The sequence below is a fragment of the Panicum hallii genome, chromosome 1 (assembly GCF_002211085.1).
Source record: "Panicum hallii strain FIL2 chromosome 1, PHallii_v3.1, whole genome shotgun sequence".
In the NCBI taxonomy this organism is placed as follows: Eukaryota; Viridiplantae; Streptophyta; class Magnoliopsida; order Poales; family Poaceae; genus Panicum; species Panicum hallii.
The window spans coordinates 2,548,781-2,564,311 of record NC_038042.1 but is presented as its reverse complement, the minus strand read 5'-3'; the positions used below and the strand labels follow the sequence as shown (position 1 = coordinate 2,564,311).

Sequence of the window (15,531 nt, the reverse complement as noted above, 5' to 3'; positions counted from 1 at the left end):
ACCCAGGAAGCCCAAGAATCATGCCTGATGCTGTTTCCGCTCGGTTTTCCTCAGGTGGATCTTCAAAAGAGCACTTTTCTTATGCGAGTCTGAGTGGATGTCTGGATCCAAGTAATGTGTTTCCCAAGCTGCAGCCTGCAGCCACTTTTCTTCCATAGACCATAGCCTATTTGTCATAAGACTTGCACGGTCGCCACGTGGCGTCCGTACATGCCCCCGATGGTACGTATGGAGAGTGCATGCCCCTGTTTGCGTACAAACGTTGCAAAACTTTGTTTCCTCGTTTCACTAAAATTCAATCTTGCCCACTCAAAAAAAGGGAAAAAATCTTGCCCAGTTTCAGAAAATAAAAGGAAAAAAATCATCTCGCCCTCCTCTCCTCATCCAACGGCTCAAACACGCTCTTTTTGCTCGGCGGCCCATCGGGCCCGGTTTGGGCCAAACGAAGCCGTTTCTCCTCGGCTCACTGACTCCCCGTCCCCAGCACCGCCTGAGTCAGTGCGCTCCGCCTCCGCCTCCGCCTCGTCAGTCGCCACCACACCGCACCCCACGCCGCCGCCTCGCCTCCCGCGCCGACCTCCCACCTCGCCGCGCCGCGCCGCGCGATGCAGGCCCGCGTCGTCGTCTTCCCCGTCAAGGGCCGCGCCTGGTGCTTCGCCCTCCCGCGCGCCGCCGCGGCGCCCGCCGGCGATGGCGCCCTCTCGCCCCCACCGCCGACGCTGAGGGACCTCTGGCGCGGCATCACGTCCGCGGGCCGCACGGCGCCGGAGAAGGCCGAGTCCGTCGTCGACTTCGTCGCGGACAAGGTGCCCGGCCCCACCCCCACGCGCGCCCTCCGCACGCCCGTGCCGGTTGTTCCCGTAGGCCTGCATTTGGGTTTTGGGCGGGGTTTTCTGATGGATCGGCTCCGATGCGCAGATGAACCGGGCGTGGATCGGGTTCGGGAGCGCGCCGGAGGGATCCATGAAGAGCCGGATCCACAGGTCAGTTGCACGGGGGCTTCAGGCTTGGCCTGGGTTGGGGGCTCCGTGGATTCGGAAATGCCGAAATGATGCTTAGCTGTCGGGCTTACGCGCCTTTATCCTGTGTTCTGTTCTGGTGCAGCTTCGGGGTGAAGCTGCTCTCGCGGGTGCGGCCGTCGGAGGTGCTGCTGAAGTCCGTGACCAAGGATGTAGGCGCGCTAGAGATCGTGCATCCGGCGAGGTGAGAGCTATGTTGATAATCACCTGCATTTCTGTTTGCCTTGTCTGATGCATAAGGTGAGTGTATATGTTTCTCGTTTTATTTTGTTTTCTGGTGTCCAAATGGTAGGAAGGTGCTGGCGCTTGTGAGTTTACATGTCGAATTAATGTGCCCTGTACTAAAATCTTCCCCAGGTTTTGTGGATTTCATTACATAGTATCAGTTGATAGTGCAATTACCGTACAATATAACAGTAGCACACATACATTGTCCCCAATGAAAAAAACTAGCAAAGTACATTGAGCAGGAAAACAAAAAAAAAACACACATTTTAGTAGCAAAGCACATAGCTTCATATGATATGTTACATGTTCACAACTGCATACAAAGCTGCAACTGAAAATTTAGCATACTTATATTGGTTTTGGCATCTTGTAGGATGTGCCTGATAAACAGGTCTTAAGTGTCCTTTAATTTTCTTGGTTTTAGAGTTTAATTCTTGCAACTTTAATTTACAATTCTTTCCATTCTATGGATATATTCTTACATATGTTAGATAGATAGATTAGCTATCTGTAAGTATTTGCAAATTGAAAATTGAACTGTCCTAGCTTCTGTGTTTCTCTGGTGAATTGTTTGAAAATTAAGAATCACTTTGGAACTAGTATTGCCATGCATCACTTGTTAAAGTCTTCTAACTGCCAGGTTTCAGCACAGCTGGCCAGCAATTTTTAGCATACACGCCTTCATTTGTACTTATGCCTCTAAAATTCTAAATCACAAATTCTTACTGCAGCATAAATTCTCGTCTTGTGCGTCGACGGCTGCGGCATATTGCTGTTAGGTGAATGCTTGATGCCCTTCAACACACACTAGCGCATTGTCTAGTCTAATTTTTTATATTTTCTGACCCTTTGCTTGGGATTGTTTCTGATGACCAGGGGTGCGTCAGTTCACAAGAAATTTCTTTATGGCTCAGTTTGTTTGCTTCCAGTTACTAGTGTTTTCATGGTAGGTTTGCAGTTACTTGTTTTGGGGGTGGTGGTGTCAACTACCAATTCATAACAGTGCTGTCAGTTGAATGATTCAAAATGTTCTCTGCATATATTATTAGTTTAGATTTGTTTTACTTTTATTGTGTTCTGCATTATGGCACGTTACTTTAAAAAAATTATAATGTTAATTATACGGTGCCCCTTGCAAATTTACATATTTGTACAACTGGTATTAACTCTATTGGCTAGGACATGGTGCAACTGTCTGATACTTGATTTATTCAATTGTAGGTACTACCTTTACCAAACATACCATTCTTTTGGGTATTATTTCGTGCTTATTCTCATTGGAGAGCTCTACAGGTTTGTGAAGTCATCCACTTAGTCTTAAGAGATTTTTGCTGATTGGTGTCAGTGTCGTGGTATTCATTACTCTTTCAATCATTCAAATTTCTGTAAATTTGTATTTGTGTATGGTGAGTTTATACCCTCTCCCAGTTGCAAAAATAAAGATCCCCTACAAATCTTGTTGGTAGCGACTAGTGCCTCTAGGGTAGAAAATTGGGCAACATTGGCTGCAATTTTTTCAGCATACCACTTTATTATGTTAGTTAAACGTCGTGATGATAACACAATTGAGTTTTATTTAATTATTTTTATTTTTTAGGTTTGCCTGATTTTTATTTTGGTATAGGGAAGTGAGAGGCTCCAGTTGCTAGTTTCGGACTGCTCAGATCAATGGGAAATTCTTGAGAAGGAGATTGGTTCAGTAAAGGATGGTAACCCTAACGTAAATGCCCGGTATTCTCCTTGGGTAAGTTGCCCTAACTCTGAAATGATCAAGACCTTCAGATTGTTATATTCTTGGATCAGTTTTTCACTGAGGCGATCTAATGACAACTACAACCCCAAATTTGATTGTCTTTTGTAACATTGAACTTAAGTGGTTTCTGCTCCAGTAATACCTTGCACGTCTCAATATTTGTAGTGTTTCCTGAATGGAGTCAAAGCTTGCATTACAAATGGAGCATACTAACCATATTGATCAGATACCTCAAGAATACTAGTAAACTGAGGTCCAATCACTTAACCTATTGTAAGTTTGTAACCATGTTGGATGGCCCTAGGATAAATTTTCAGTGAAGCAGTTGTCAAAAGCTGCCATGGTAGCCTTAGACTGCTTGATTGATCTGGCTGTATTGAGTGTGTGCTTATGCAAATGTTCCCAGTGAACCACCTTTTTAGTTGTGTTCAATGCCTCTTAAATGTTTTCTTTCTAATGAATTTAATAGTTTCATATGAATCCATCATGGGAAACCTAAACTTTTCTGCTGCATAATGTCACAATTTTGCTACTGGAAGCTAAACATGGCACTTCTTTTACCGCAACAGACCCTAAGATTTCTCTCTCGCAAAGATTTTACTTTACCGCCTACCAATTTTTGCTTGGTGCTAAAGGCTTTGTTGTTGTTAAGTTTTATGCTTCTTTTCATGAGTTTCGTATAGCTTGATTAGAATTTGGTGTAGCATTCTTACCTGTACTTGTTTTGCTATTATCCAAACTATTCTTTTTTAGGAATATATTAACCAAAGTACTCTAAATTTGCCCTCTCTATTATCAAGCTAAGATGACATGTGGCTGCATCAGTTCTCAATTCTTTATAAAATGAAACCACAATCAAGGATAAACAAACCTTTTTAGTTCTGTCTTTAATAACTATAAGATAATCTAGTCATACTTGGTGCATATATCTCTTTGATACATGTTCTCTAAGAGAGGTGGGACAAAGAGTTGTTGGATGTGGTTCTGTTAGATGATCTTAAAATTATTCAAATAAGTTTGTTAGATTTCAGTTACTGCTATTTTCTGCATCTGTATCTAATGCTTTTTGGTATTCATTGAACAGAAGTTGCGGCCATCCAAAAGGCTCGATGGGTTCCTTGAAAGGAGAAACTTGGATGAAGGTTTGGACTGTGATACCATTTCAAGGATCTGCAAGGAGTATGATTTGGACAAGATTGATGTTGTCAAGTACAGGGATCTGCCTTAACCAAATTCATATCCTTGCTCTGAAGTTTTTTTTTTCCATTGCCCACTGATGTTTGTACTGTAAAATTCTTCTAGCACAACCAAGCTTAAGGGTACAGGAGTTGCACGGGACCACTAACAATTGGTCATCCAATGAGGAAATTTTTTGTAACAGCTTCAGTTTCATTTTTAATTATGCTTCAAATCAGTCGACTACTAGTGCAGTAATCTTAGAAACAAAGAGGACTCACCAGACTGTTGGAACCCAGGGTGGTTTGTTATGTTGAACACACCATGTACATAGCAATTGACATTTTGCTAGCTGCCTAGCTCTTCCACTTCAGCACCTGCCTACTAACTGTGAACAAGGAAGCCAAGAGTAGGGTTGAGATCGGCCATTCGAATATCGTACGTGGTTTGCATTTTGTTTATGGTTCCGAATCTTTGTGTGCATCTGAATCATAAACTGGGATCCAATGCAGAATCTTCTCATTTCGAAGTAATTAGAAAGTTTCATCTTTTATGAGGTGCTTTCTGTGTAAGTAATAAGACTTAGCTTTATATCTGGACTGGTGCACTTGTGTTGTTGTGTTACCCTTCTGATTGCTATCTCGATGTTTGGAAAGATGGCAGTCAACACTCAATGGCATCTTCTCTATCATAAAATTGACATCTAAGGGCATCATTATGTTTGTGTGTTTGATATACACTGATTTTTAACTTTTTAAGTGTGATGATTGCTGACGAGATTGGAGCAGTTCAAGATGGAGCCAACAATAGCCATCTCCTTGAACTGCTCGATGGGGACGGTAAAATTTGCGCAGATTGTGTGAAATGTGCTCGATGGGCACATGTTGTACATCTACAATAGCCAACAAGATGGAGCAGTAATCTTAGAAACAATAGCCATCTTTGGCTATCTTTTACGCAGATTGTGTTCGATGGGGACGGTGAAATTTGCGCTCCAAAATAAGAAACAAAATGTGAAGCAACTGCTCTGCACGACAGCGGGGCATGCATAGCAGCTGAACCGAATATGCATGCGAGCAGAGCAACAGATAGTACTCTTTTTTTCTTTTTTAGCAAAGTCTGATTACAACCCAAAGTTGCCACGTAGAACCCACGTAGCAAAATCGACCGTGTCACCTTCAGCGAGATGAACGCAAAACCAGCACAAGCCTCGTTGAATTTGTGTTCTTGAAAGCATAAAAATGAATCCACCCATTAGAAAAATGGTCCAAGTACTCGAGTGGCGGTGGCTCCCTGGTTCTCCTCGGGTAGAGAAAAATCAGGTGGCGGGCCATGCATGTCGGCGACGTGTGCTGGTGGAGGAGGAGCGCGTTAACGGCGTCGACAAGTCTAACGGCCACCAACCGGCGAACCGCCAGTCCGTTCACATCGGACTCGCCTTGCGCTGGCGGCTTCCGGAAATTGCCGTGCGCTCCTCGCACACGGCACGGAACCGTCACGGCACGGGATCCCTCCTCCACCTCTCCTCGTTCCTTCCCCCGTCGCGTCGCCATAAAAAGCCGCCCCCTCCTCGCCTCTTCCCCCAACCTCTGCTCTCGTCTCGTGTTGTTCGCAGTCGGAGATCCAAATCGTTGCTCTTCTCGCGAGCCTCGGCGACCCCCCCGCCCCCACCCCCCCAACCGCCGCTTCAAGGTACGGCGACCCTCGTCACCCTCCCCGTCCATACTTGCTCGCTTTGATTGATTGGACCGATGGTCAGGACTCGTGCGGTGAAGTAGTCCTGTTGTTTCTGTTCGTGGATGGCTGCGAGGTGGGATTTTTTTTGTGTAGATCTGATAGGTTCTGCAGCTTTGCCTGCGGTGGTCGTGCGATTTGTGGGGATTTTGGGTCGTTGATCTGGGAATTGTGGGGTGTTCCTAGGCTGTTCGTAGATGACACCGTTCTCATGATTTGCCGGGTAGTTGCTCGTAGATGAGACCGTTCTTATGATCTTCCGGGTTGTTTGCCTAGGGTTAGCTAGACCTGCTCATTCTTTTCTTCGTTCCTGATGATGCAGTTAACCTTGATGCTTTGCTCGCTTTTGTATGGGTTACCCAAGCGTGCATCTATAGTCTGGTTCCATGGTGTTAGCTCGGGTCTATGCGCCTGATTTTTTCGATCGATTTTGTTAGCATGTGCTTTTGGTCTGATTCAGCTGTTGCTGTAGATCAGAGTAGAATAAGATCTTAACTATCTTTCTGGATTTTACTAAAATTGGATCTGCTTGTGTCACGTGTGTTCATAATTAAGATAATTGATGAATATGTGCGTAGTTGTAGGTATATGCTGCTGTTTTGCTGTGGATCAGAGTAGAATAAGATCTTGTCAGCTATCCTTTTTTGTTATTAAAATTGAATCTGCTTGTGTCAGAAATGTGTTCATAATTAACATTATGGATGGATATATGCTTAGTTGTTTACCACATCATGCCACCTCCCGGTGATTACCTAGATATGCATGCTTATTGCTATTTGAAGTACCTGATAAAGATCAAGATAAATACTGCTACATACTGTTCGATGGTTTTTTTGAAGTACCTGATCATCATGCATGCTGTTGTACTTGTTTTGATATATTTGGATGATAACTTGCTGCTGCTGTTTGTTGGTTTTATAGTACCCATTTGTTGAACACGCATGACCTGTTAGTATGTTCATGTTATTGCTATTTGTTTTGAGACTTCTGTTAGTATACTGCTAGATACTTACCCTGCTGTTTGGTTATTCTTCTGCAGATGCAGATCTTCGTTAAGACCCTCACCGGCAAGACCATCACCCTCGAGGTGGAGTCTTCCGACACCATTGACAACGTCAAGGCCAAGATCCAGGACAAGGAGGGCATCCCTCCTGACCAGCAGCGGCTCATCTTCGCCGGCAAGCAGCTTGAGGACGGGCGCACGCTTGCTGACTACAACATCCAAAAGGAGAGCACCCTTCACCTGGTGCTCCGTCTGAGGGGAGGCATGCAGATCTTCGTTAAGACCTTGACTGGCAAGACTATCACCCTTGAGGTTGAGTCTTCCGACACCATCGACAATGTCAAGGCCAAGATCCAGGACAAGGAGGGCATCCCCCCGGACCAGCAGAGGCTCATCTTCGCTGGCAAGCAGCTTGAGGATGGCCGCACACTTGCTGACTACAACATCCAGAAGGAGAGCACCCTCCATCTGGTGCTCCGTCTGAGGGGAGGCATGCAGATCTTCGTGAAGACCTTGACTGGCAAGACCATCACCCTTGAGGTTGAGTCTTCCGACACCATCGACAACGTCAAGGCCAAGATCCAGGACAAGGAGGGCATCCCCCCGGACCAGCAGAGGCTCATCTTCGCTGGCAAGCAGCTTGAGGATGGCCGCACACTTGCCGACTACAACATCCAGAAGGAGAGCACCCTCCATCTGGTGCTCCGTCTGAGGGGAGGCATGCAGATCTTCGTGAAGACCTTGACCGGCAAGACCATCACTCTGGAGGTTGAGAGCTCCGACACCATCGACAATGTCAAGGCCAAGATCCAGGACAAGGAAGGCATCCCCCCGGACCAGCAGAGGCTCATCTTTGCCGGCAAGCAGCTCGAGGATGGCCGCACACTTGCTGACTACAACATCCAGAAGGAGTCCACCCTCCACCTGGTGCTCCGCCTTAGGGGAGGCATGCAGATCTTCGTGAAGACCTTGACTGGCAAGACCATCACCCTTGAGGTGGAGTCTTCCGACACCATCGACAATGTCAAGGCCAAGATCCAGGACAAGGAGGGCATCCCCCCGGACCAGCAGAGGCTTATCTTCGCTGGCAAGCAGCTTGAGGATGGACGCACACTTGCTGACTACAACATCCAGAAGGAGTCCACCCTCCACCTGGTGCTCCGTCTCCGCGGTGGTCAGTAAGCCATCGGTTATCAGACCTGCTGCTGTTCCTGTGTTGCTGGTCTCTGCCATGAAGGGACATCGTCTTTGAAGTACTGTGGTGTTTGTGTCGAAATTGTATCTGGTTTCATGAACTGGTTTTTGTCTGTTTACCCGAAACAGTTGTTGTGGTGCAGCAGTATTGCATATGCATGAATAAGTGATGTTTGAACTTAAAATCTGTGCTTGGTTTGGTATGCATTTATTCTGGTTTTTGATTGTGCGTGTTCTATCCTATAGCGCCTGAGATCAAATTCTTTTGAGTTACTTTTGGCTTGTGGTGGTGTTTGCTGCACCTCCAGCTTCTGGCTGGCAACCGTTTCCTACTCAAAACTCATCGCTATGTTCTGCCAAATTCAAACCTCTGGCTGAATGTTTGCAAGGTGGGAGTATTCGGAGGGTCAGAACACTATGGGTGTAGCTTACCATGTTTGGGTCTGTAATGTGCAGAACCCATTTTTTTATTTTTAAGGGTTCTCAGATTCATAGATTCATGTTATTACTCTGAAGTCTGAACTAGTTGGAGATCATATATTTTGTTTTCTAGGGACAAGATCATATGCACTCTGTTTTCTGGAGACAAAGGTCACTCTGTTTTCTGGAGACAGGTTCATATATGCTCTGTTTTCTGGAGACAGGTTCATATATGCTCTGTTTTCTTCCCGCCGTGCAAGAAAGCATGGCCTGATGATGTTACGGGTCTGAATTTCTCTCAAACACTGATGGAACCACGACCTGATACAAGAAAGACGATGAAGGACAGCCAGTTGATCCGTCAGGAATCAGGCTGTTTCTCACTACTCTCGTGTCTGCTCTAATTGAGGTGATCGAGTCTCAACCTGAACCCGGACAAAGTGATCCGCGGGTGCGAAGCCCGGCTCTCGTAGTCATGTTCTTCTTCTGTGTGTAATTACTTTTTACTCAAGTCATAATATAAGGTGCGGTCTCTCTCTATACGTGCGTACATTGATGCAGTAATAATAGTGTTGATAGAAAAAATTAAATATGTTTCTTCGTCATCACTTATATACCGGGACGGAGGGAGTAAACGAGAAGGCACATCACAGCAACACAGCGATTGTTTGGCGCGCGTTCATTCCTCTGACCTCAGTGATCTGTAATTCTATATAGAAATTTCACGTTTGTTCGAGTAGAGCGGCGACGGCGAACTGGCAAGCATGCGAATGGACGGAGCGGAGGAGTTGAGGTCGGATCGAGGAGGCGAAGAGGACGTGGCGGATGGATGATCTTGCACTCATCCGCACGGTGTCTGAACCGACGCTGTTGCCGACGGCGCGGAGCTCGCATGGAGTGTTGAGCGCGTTCGGCGTTCCACGCCAAGGAGAAGGCGGGGAACCCGCGCCGCGGCTTCAATCCGTCGAGAGCTCATGTTCCTCCGGATCCACGGCGCAGGCTCTCGCGTAAGATCTTGGGTGCAGGCTGCCATGAACGAGCCTTCGGAGGTCGCCGGCGCCAGTGGACTGGCGCGGCTGCGGGGCGGGGAGAGCAGCGAGACGGGGAGGACGGTAGATGAAATACCGTCTAGGGTCGGTTCGGTTTTGACCGTCCGATATGGATTAGACGGTCCATATTCGTCGAATGAGGTGCCTAGTGGGAAGGAATTTCATAGAAAACCCCCTGCCAAGCCATTTTTCGCTCCCCTGCCCCTTCCTCTGCCCCGCGGCACCTCTTCCCCGGCGGCAATGGCGGCGAAGGAGGAGCCCCGGGTGGTGAGGTCATGTTAGGTAGGGTGATCTCTGCTGCATAAACCTTCAGCGCTTCTCCCAGGCAAGCAACCGTGAAGTGCGGAGCAGCATTCCCATGGGCAGGCTCCACTGCGCGGCGGCTTCCGGTCCATCAACTCTGAAGTCCGAACAGCTTCCATTTCCACGCAGGATTGTTCATCTCCCCTGTTCACTCCATGAGAATATGGTGCTCAATCATCTCGCGGGTGAGTTCGACGCCTTCTCATAAATCTCTCAGGTAATGCTCATGGAAAGTCTAGTTAAAACACTGCATTGTGCAACTCGCTTGCAAGTTCCAACTGATTTTTTTTTAAACTAACCAGAAAGTAGAGCTGCCGATTATATTAAAAAAAAATAAACCCAAACTGAGCAAACAATAAAAACAAACAACAGACGGCCGGTTGGATTGGAACATCAACTTGGCCGCACCACTCCACTCGAAAACACCACTCTACTCGACAGCACCAGCAAGATCGAAGTCTAAACGCAGCGTCCACCAGCATTCACTCTCAAAGCCGCCACCGAAACCTCCCGCCGAGACCCGCGTCAGCGAGAACCGTAGAGAAAAGCAGACCGCACCGCACCAAGAAGGCCACTACCATGCGGGACCCATCGCCGAAGTGCCGCTGCAACACCACGCTCTACGTGAGAGGGTGAGACGCCAGATCCGGACCTCTCGTAGGCTGCCTCGCAGTCGCCACCACGAAAGCACGAAGGTGCGGGTGAGGCGAGGCCCCCAACTGACAGTATTCGTTACCCTACTTAGCTTTCTAGTTTCTTTCTGCACTCGATGTCACTTTCTGGCTTTCGATTATGCCGGTTCTATCATACAGCTTCTGAGATCAAATTCTTTTGAGTTCGTTTTGGCTTGTGGGGGGTGTTTGCTGCAGCTCCTGGTACTGGCTGGCGACCGTTTCCTACTGAATGTTAACTCATCTTTGTGTTCTGCCAAATTCGAACCTCTGGCTGAATGTTTGCAAGTGTTGGATTGTAACCGGAGGGTCACAACGCTCTCGTTGTAGCTTACCATGATTGGGTCTGTGATGTGCAGAACCTTATTTTCGATTTGTAGGTGTTCACAGATTTATAGATCCATTTCATTACTCTGATCAAGTTGGAGATTATATACTCTGCTTTCCAGATACAAGATCTATACTCTGATTTCTGCAGACAATGAGACAAAGATCGTAGATACCCTGTTTATACTCTGTTTTCTTGAGACAAGGTCTCATATATACTCTGTTTTCTGGAGACGATCATATATACTCTGTTTTCTGGAGCCAAGATAATGTATACTCTGTTTTCTAGAGACAGTGACTTGCTTTTCTGTGAGTTTTGTGCTTGACAATTGCAAAGTGAAGTAGATAAGTTTTTTGACTAAAAAAATGGAGAATTATTAATGATTTAAATTTTTTTGACATCGATAAACCTTTCCAAGGATTGCAGAGCAGCTACAAATCGACGTGCACATTTTTGCCAATCTTTGAAAAAGGTTTGGCTAGAGAAATCTAATCATATGATCAACTCAAACACTTACAGTCTGATTACAACCCAAAGTTGCCACAACTCGACTCTCTGAACTCTTAGTTTGTTTAGGATTCGGTGGCCGAATTCTTAGACAGAAAAGTTATTCTCGCCTAGAACCCACGGATCAAAGTCGACCAAGTCACCTTCACTGAGATCAACGCAAAATCTGCCCCTTTTCTCCTGAGTAGCATGCCCATGCTGGCTCGCCTTGAAGGAAAAGCAGTGTTCAACAGGGATGGATGAGTCTGCGCCTACCCTGAACTTCAAATCCATCCAAGTATCCATCACCACGGCAACCACAGACCTCTTCAAGCCACGTGACTCGCCAATGGCGCCGTCAAAGAGCCGGATTTCTTCTGGCATATCACTGACAAAGCAACCGATGCAAAGATTAAAACTGCTCTTCACTTCTGATACAAGAACTTCTACGGTCGCCTCAACTGCATCGTCAAGCCGTGATGCGGTTATGTCGACTGCCCCGCGATCGCCATGGATACGGCTTGTCAATGCGCGACAATTACATGTGTCTATGTCGTCCATGAATGATACACCATCGATCAGCTGTAGATCATGTTTTTCTTGTTTGCCTGTCTTGATCCTCAGGTCATATTCGATTAGAATAGTGCCATACAAATCTATCCCTCGCTTAGGCCCCGACATGTTGATGAGAGTACCCTACAAAATTATTGTTATTTAGCTCTTCATATCAAAGTACGAAATATCTAAAGCTAATTACTTATGTTTCACTTGTAAAGAAATTTACATAAGCAAAACTCTTTATTTAAAAGGATGTTTTACAATTGAAAACCAAGATCTTTGCCACATACATTTTTACAACTAAGTACCCTTTTTTTCTTAAGTAGCAACCAAGAGTCGAAAACAGTTCTATTGTTTGGAATAAATGATACTTAGTTAGTTTCATAGTTTAGATCTATTATCATAGTAAACCATCATTTCACAATGTGGCTTATACAATCCGAAGTATTATTTTGCAACTTTTCAACAGATTAATCACATGGAAGCATCCTTTTTCAGCTACACCAAGTAATAAATGGGAGCTATAACACAGGACTGCATACTAAGCCTAAGTCTCTTAAATAATTAAAGAACATGTAAATACAACATTTGCTCCTATCCCAACTTTAATGATATAGTATAAAAGAGATTAAGTGGCTGCATGCCATCGCGCGGCGGTGCCCTCGCCGTCGCCGCGCATCACGCTTGGCCGGGCAAAATCACATGTTTCTAATTCTTTAAATGATGCCCTATTTTACAGCTGCGTGTATAACATGGGAGGTGACAAGAGTCAGGAGTGCATTCTATCACTATAGTCCTCAGCGGAGCTGTTTTGGTGCACTTCTGGAGGCATTTCTCATCTTTAAAATTAGTTTCACATCAGTGCATCCTAATGCGGGACATCTATTGCCATCATATTTGTTTCTGGTTAACTTACCAAAGGTTTGTTTCGTTTTTCTCAGTGTCGGATATTTCATATGAAAGGTACCACCTATCTAACAATAGCCACTGATGTTCGGTGATGGCTGCTGTCTTTGGCAATACCAGCAGTGGATTAGGAGGTGGCTGCCTGCTGGACAAAATGTCTACCTTTTTGGGTTTGCAGCAACAGAGCTGTCTTTGGTGCTAAACTCATTCGGCATCCTGCGGAGATTTTGTTGCAGGAGTGATGAAAAAGAGGCGCTTCAATCAAGTCTGACGACGTCGAGTTTGGTGTGGGGGGGGGCCTGTTGGGTTCTGATGTCAGTTGTCGTTTGTCGTCTCTTTTCTTTTCTTTGTCCAGGAACCTGCTGTAATGCGAAAAAACACTCGTTGCTGGCTATCGTCCACCTGGGAATCCTGGGTGCGGGGCATGTCCCAGCTTTCCTCTAGCTTGAAAGTCAGGTCAGAAGGTTTAGGCTCTCTCCCTTTTGCCTCAGTTCTATCCCGCCTTTGGGTCTGTTTCTGAGCTATCTAACTCTGTAATTCCGCTTCTCTGGAATGGAATTGGGGATGAGCCTCGTTTCGAGAAAAAAAATGTTCGGTGATGGCAGCTTGGTAAGGTGAGATATTGATTTTAGTCCTTGTGTGGTTCGCTCATTCTGCCGTATAGATCTGTAGAGATGAGGATCGTACCATACTGTGACTGCAAGCCAGAAGATCATTAAGTTAGGCAGAAACTGGTAGGACAAATGTCGGCCAGTTGTTGATTTCATATGATTGGGCGCGGAGGAGGGGTGGAAATTTGGCTCCGGACACCGCTAGGATTGGGCGCGGGGGAAATTTGGGAACAGGTTTTGGCACTCTTGGAGATTTAAGGTGGGAACATTAAGGTGGGGTTTTCTGGTTTATTCCCAAAGCAGGATTTTTAGGAGCATGTTTTGGGCACTCTTGAAGATGCTCTAACTGTTGCTCAATTTTCATTTGCATCAGATCGTTGCACCCACATAATGAAGGTCATGGGTAGTCAATGCTCCAGTATAGTATTTGATCGATTCTTTCCCCATGATTCCTTTTCGTGATGTTATGAATGGTCTACTGGTGTAGAAAAATACACCCAGATAATTCACTTCATCATAGTCATTACTTTTGTGCAGTAGTTATCATAGATGAATAAACATCTATGAAAATGCTCTCACAAAGATGATTTGCTTTTCTTCATTTTGACAATTAGATAGATGGTTTTAGGAAGTGATTTATTATATTATGCGAACTAATATGAAAATCGGGAAGTGATGGTTCGGGCTATCTCTCCATTGAATGTGTCCTTGGCTCATCTATTGCTTGTGAAAAAAATAGTTTTTTATGCACGATCAAAATTTATAGTTTTATCAGAGAGAATAAACTGCACAAGCTCAAAAAATATTGCAAGTCAATATGCAGGGCATATAATATGCACGAGTAACATCTACGGTGCATTCCTAATAACATCACCCCTATATAAAAAAATAGCATCACCTAAATATAGCATACATATATATAAATTTATTATCCCGTAGCAAAGTAAGGGCACGAACCTACCGAAAAAAGGTACAGGTACTTAGTACTACTATTCGTAGTCCTTTTAGTTTTGACTTTTGACCGATGTACTTGTACTTAGGGATGGTAAAGTATCCTAAATTTTAGCCTAAATAATCTAAGGATCAGATCTAAAACGGCTGGGCTCTGATCTTATTCAATTTTGAGCTAAGGGTCAAATTGAATCGTGAAGAGAGCACTGGGGCAACGATCCGTGACCACCGTCTTGCCTCCCTCTAATCGCCATTTGTACGAGCAGATAGAAAAAGGTCGGCAGTCAACCTAGTAACTTGGAAGAAAAAGATTAAAATGTTACGAAATCATGACACAAAGCTTATTATTACTATGTTATACGGTTGAAAACAACAAGTCGTGTTTTAGTCGTGATCATTGCCGTGGCATGATGGCGCGCGAGTGACATCAGGGGTGAGCCCCCCGTCTCCGTAGCTCGGAGCTTATCCGCACAGTGAAGTGGGCGCCGGGCCGTAGCGCCTGAAAGCGGCGTTTCCGCGGCGATCTTTGGACGGGGATTGCGTCGGACGGCGACGGCCGGAAGTGGACGCGCCTACTTGCGTGACGGGCGGCGCAACCTGAGCACCAGGGAACACATGATTAGGGAACATGATGCACTTGGGCGCTCAGGTTCAGATATTTCGATTCCAAAGAAAGTTCAGCACACATAAAAAGGGAGAGGGACAAAAAAAAGAAAAAAGAAAAAAAAGAGTTGCGTATTTCCTACGTTGTAGAGGTGTGAGGTGAGGGTAGCCATGGTGTACGTGGCATGGTAGTGTTTGGAGGCGAGATACTCTCGCGCATTGACACGTAGGTATTTGCGTACATCCTACCGTATAAGCACCTAGATTGCTCGTGTATCTGAATATGTATCCAGCCTGTGAAGTATGAACGCACACCAGGGTGTTATTATGCCCACCTCCAAAATAGAATAATAGGCGTCAGGATATAAATTTATAAAATTACTACCAACGCGCATCATCTGCCATTAAAATAATAGTTATAATAATAATAATAATAATAATAATAATAATAATAAGTCCTGAAATACGAAGGCTGAATCCGGTGGACAAATCCCACCACAGCGAACGACCCTACCCAACTAGACTACACCAAACCAAA

General features: G+C 45.4%; 2 protein-coding genes and 1 pseudogene across 2 annotated transcripts; 2 read left to right on the top strand and 1 right to left on the bottom strand.

Annotated features, from left to right (window-relative positions):
* The first annotated feature begins 5 nt into the window (after positions 1-5).
* Positions 6-4,850, top strand: LOC112888971 (uncharacterized protein C23H3.12c). The gene is made up of 8 exons (XM_025955450.1): positions 6-806; positions 919-983; positions 1,105-1,203; positions 1,979-2,026; positions 2,124-2,193; positions 2,469-2,540; positions 2,872-2,991; positions 4,085-4,850. The coding sequence occupies exons 1-8, from the start codon at positions 606-608 to the stop codon at positions 4,226-4,228; spliced, it is 819 nt and encodes a 272-aa protein (XP_025811235.1). The 5' UTR covers positions 6-605; the 3' UTR covers positions 4,229-4,850.
* Positions 4,851-5,744: 894 nt separating this feature from the next.
* On the top strand, positions 5,745-8,226 carry LOC112898866 (polyubiquitin). Its single transcript, XM_025967203.1, has 2 exons — positions 5,745-5,868; positions 6,950-8,226. Exon 2 carries the CDS (start codon positions 6,950-6,952, stop codon positions 8,093-8,095), a length of 1,146 nt encoding a protein of 381 aa, XP_025822988.1. The 5' UTR covers positions 5,745-5,868; the 3' UTR covers positions 8,096-8,226.
* Positions 8,227-11,495: 3,269 nt separating this feature from the next.
* On the bottom strand, positions 11,496-13,254 carry LOC112884344 (annotated as a pseudogene).
* Between the last annotated feature and the right edge of the window lie 2,277 nt (positions 13,255-15,531).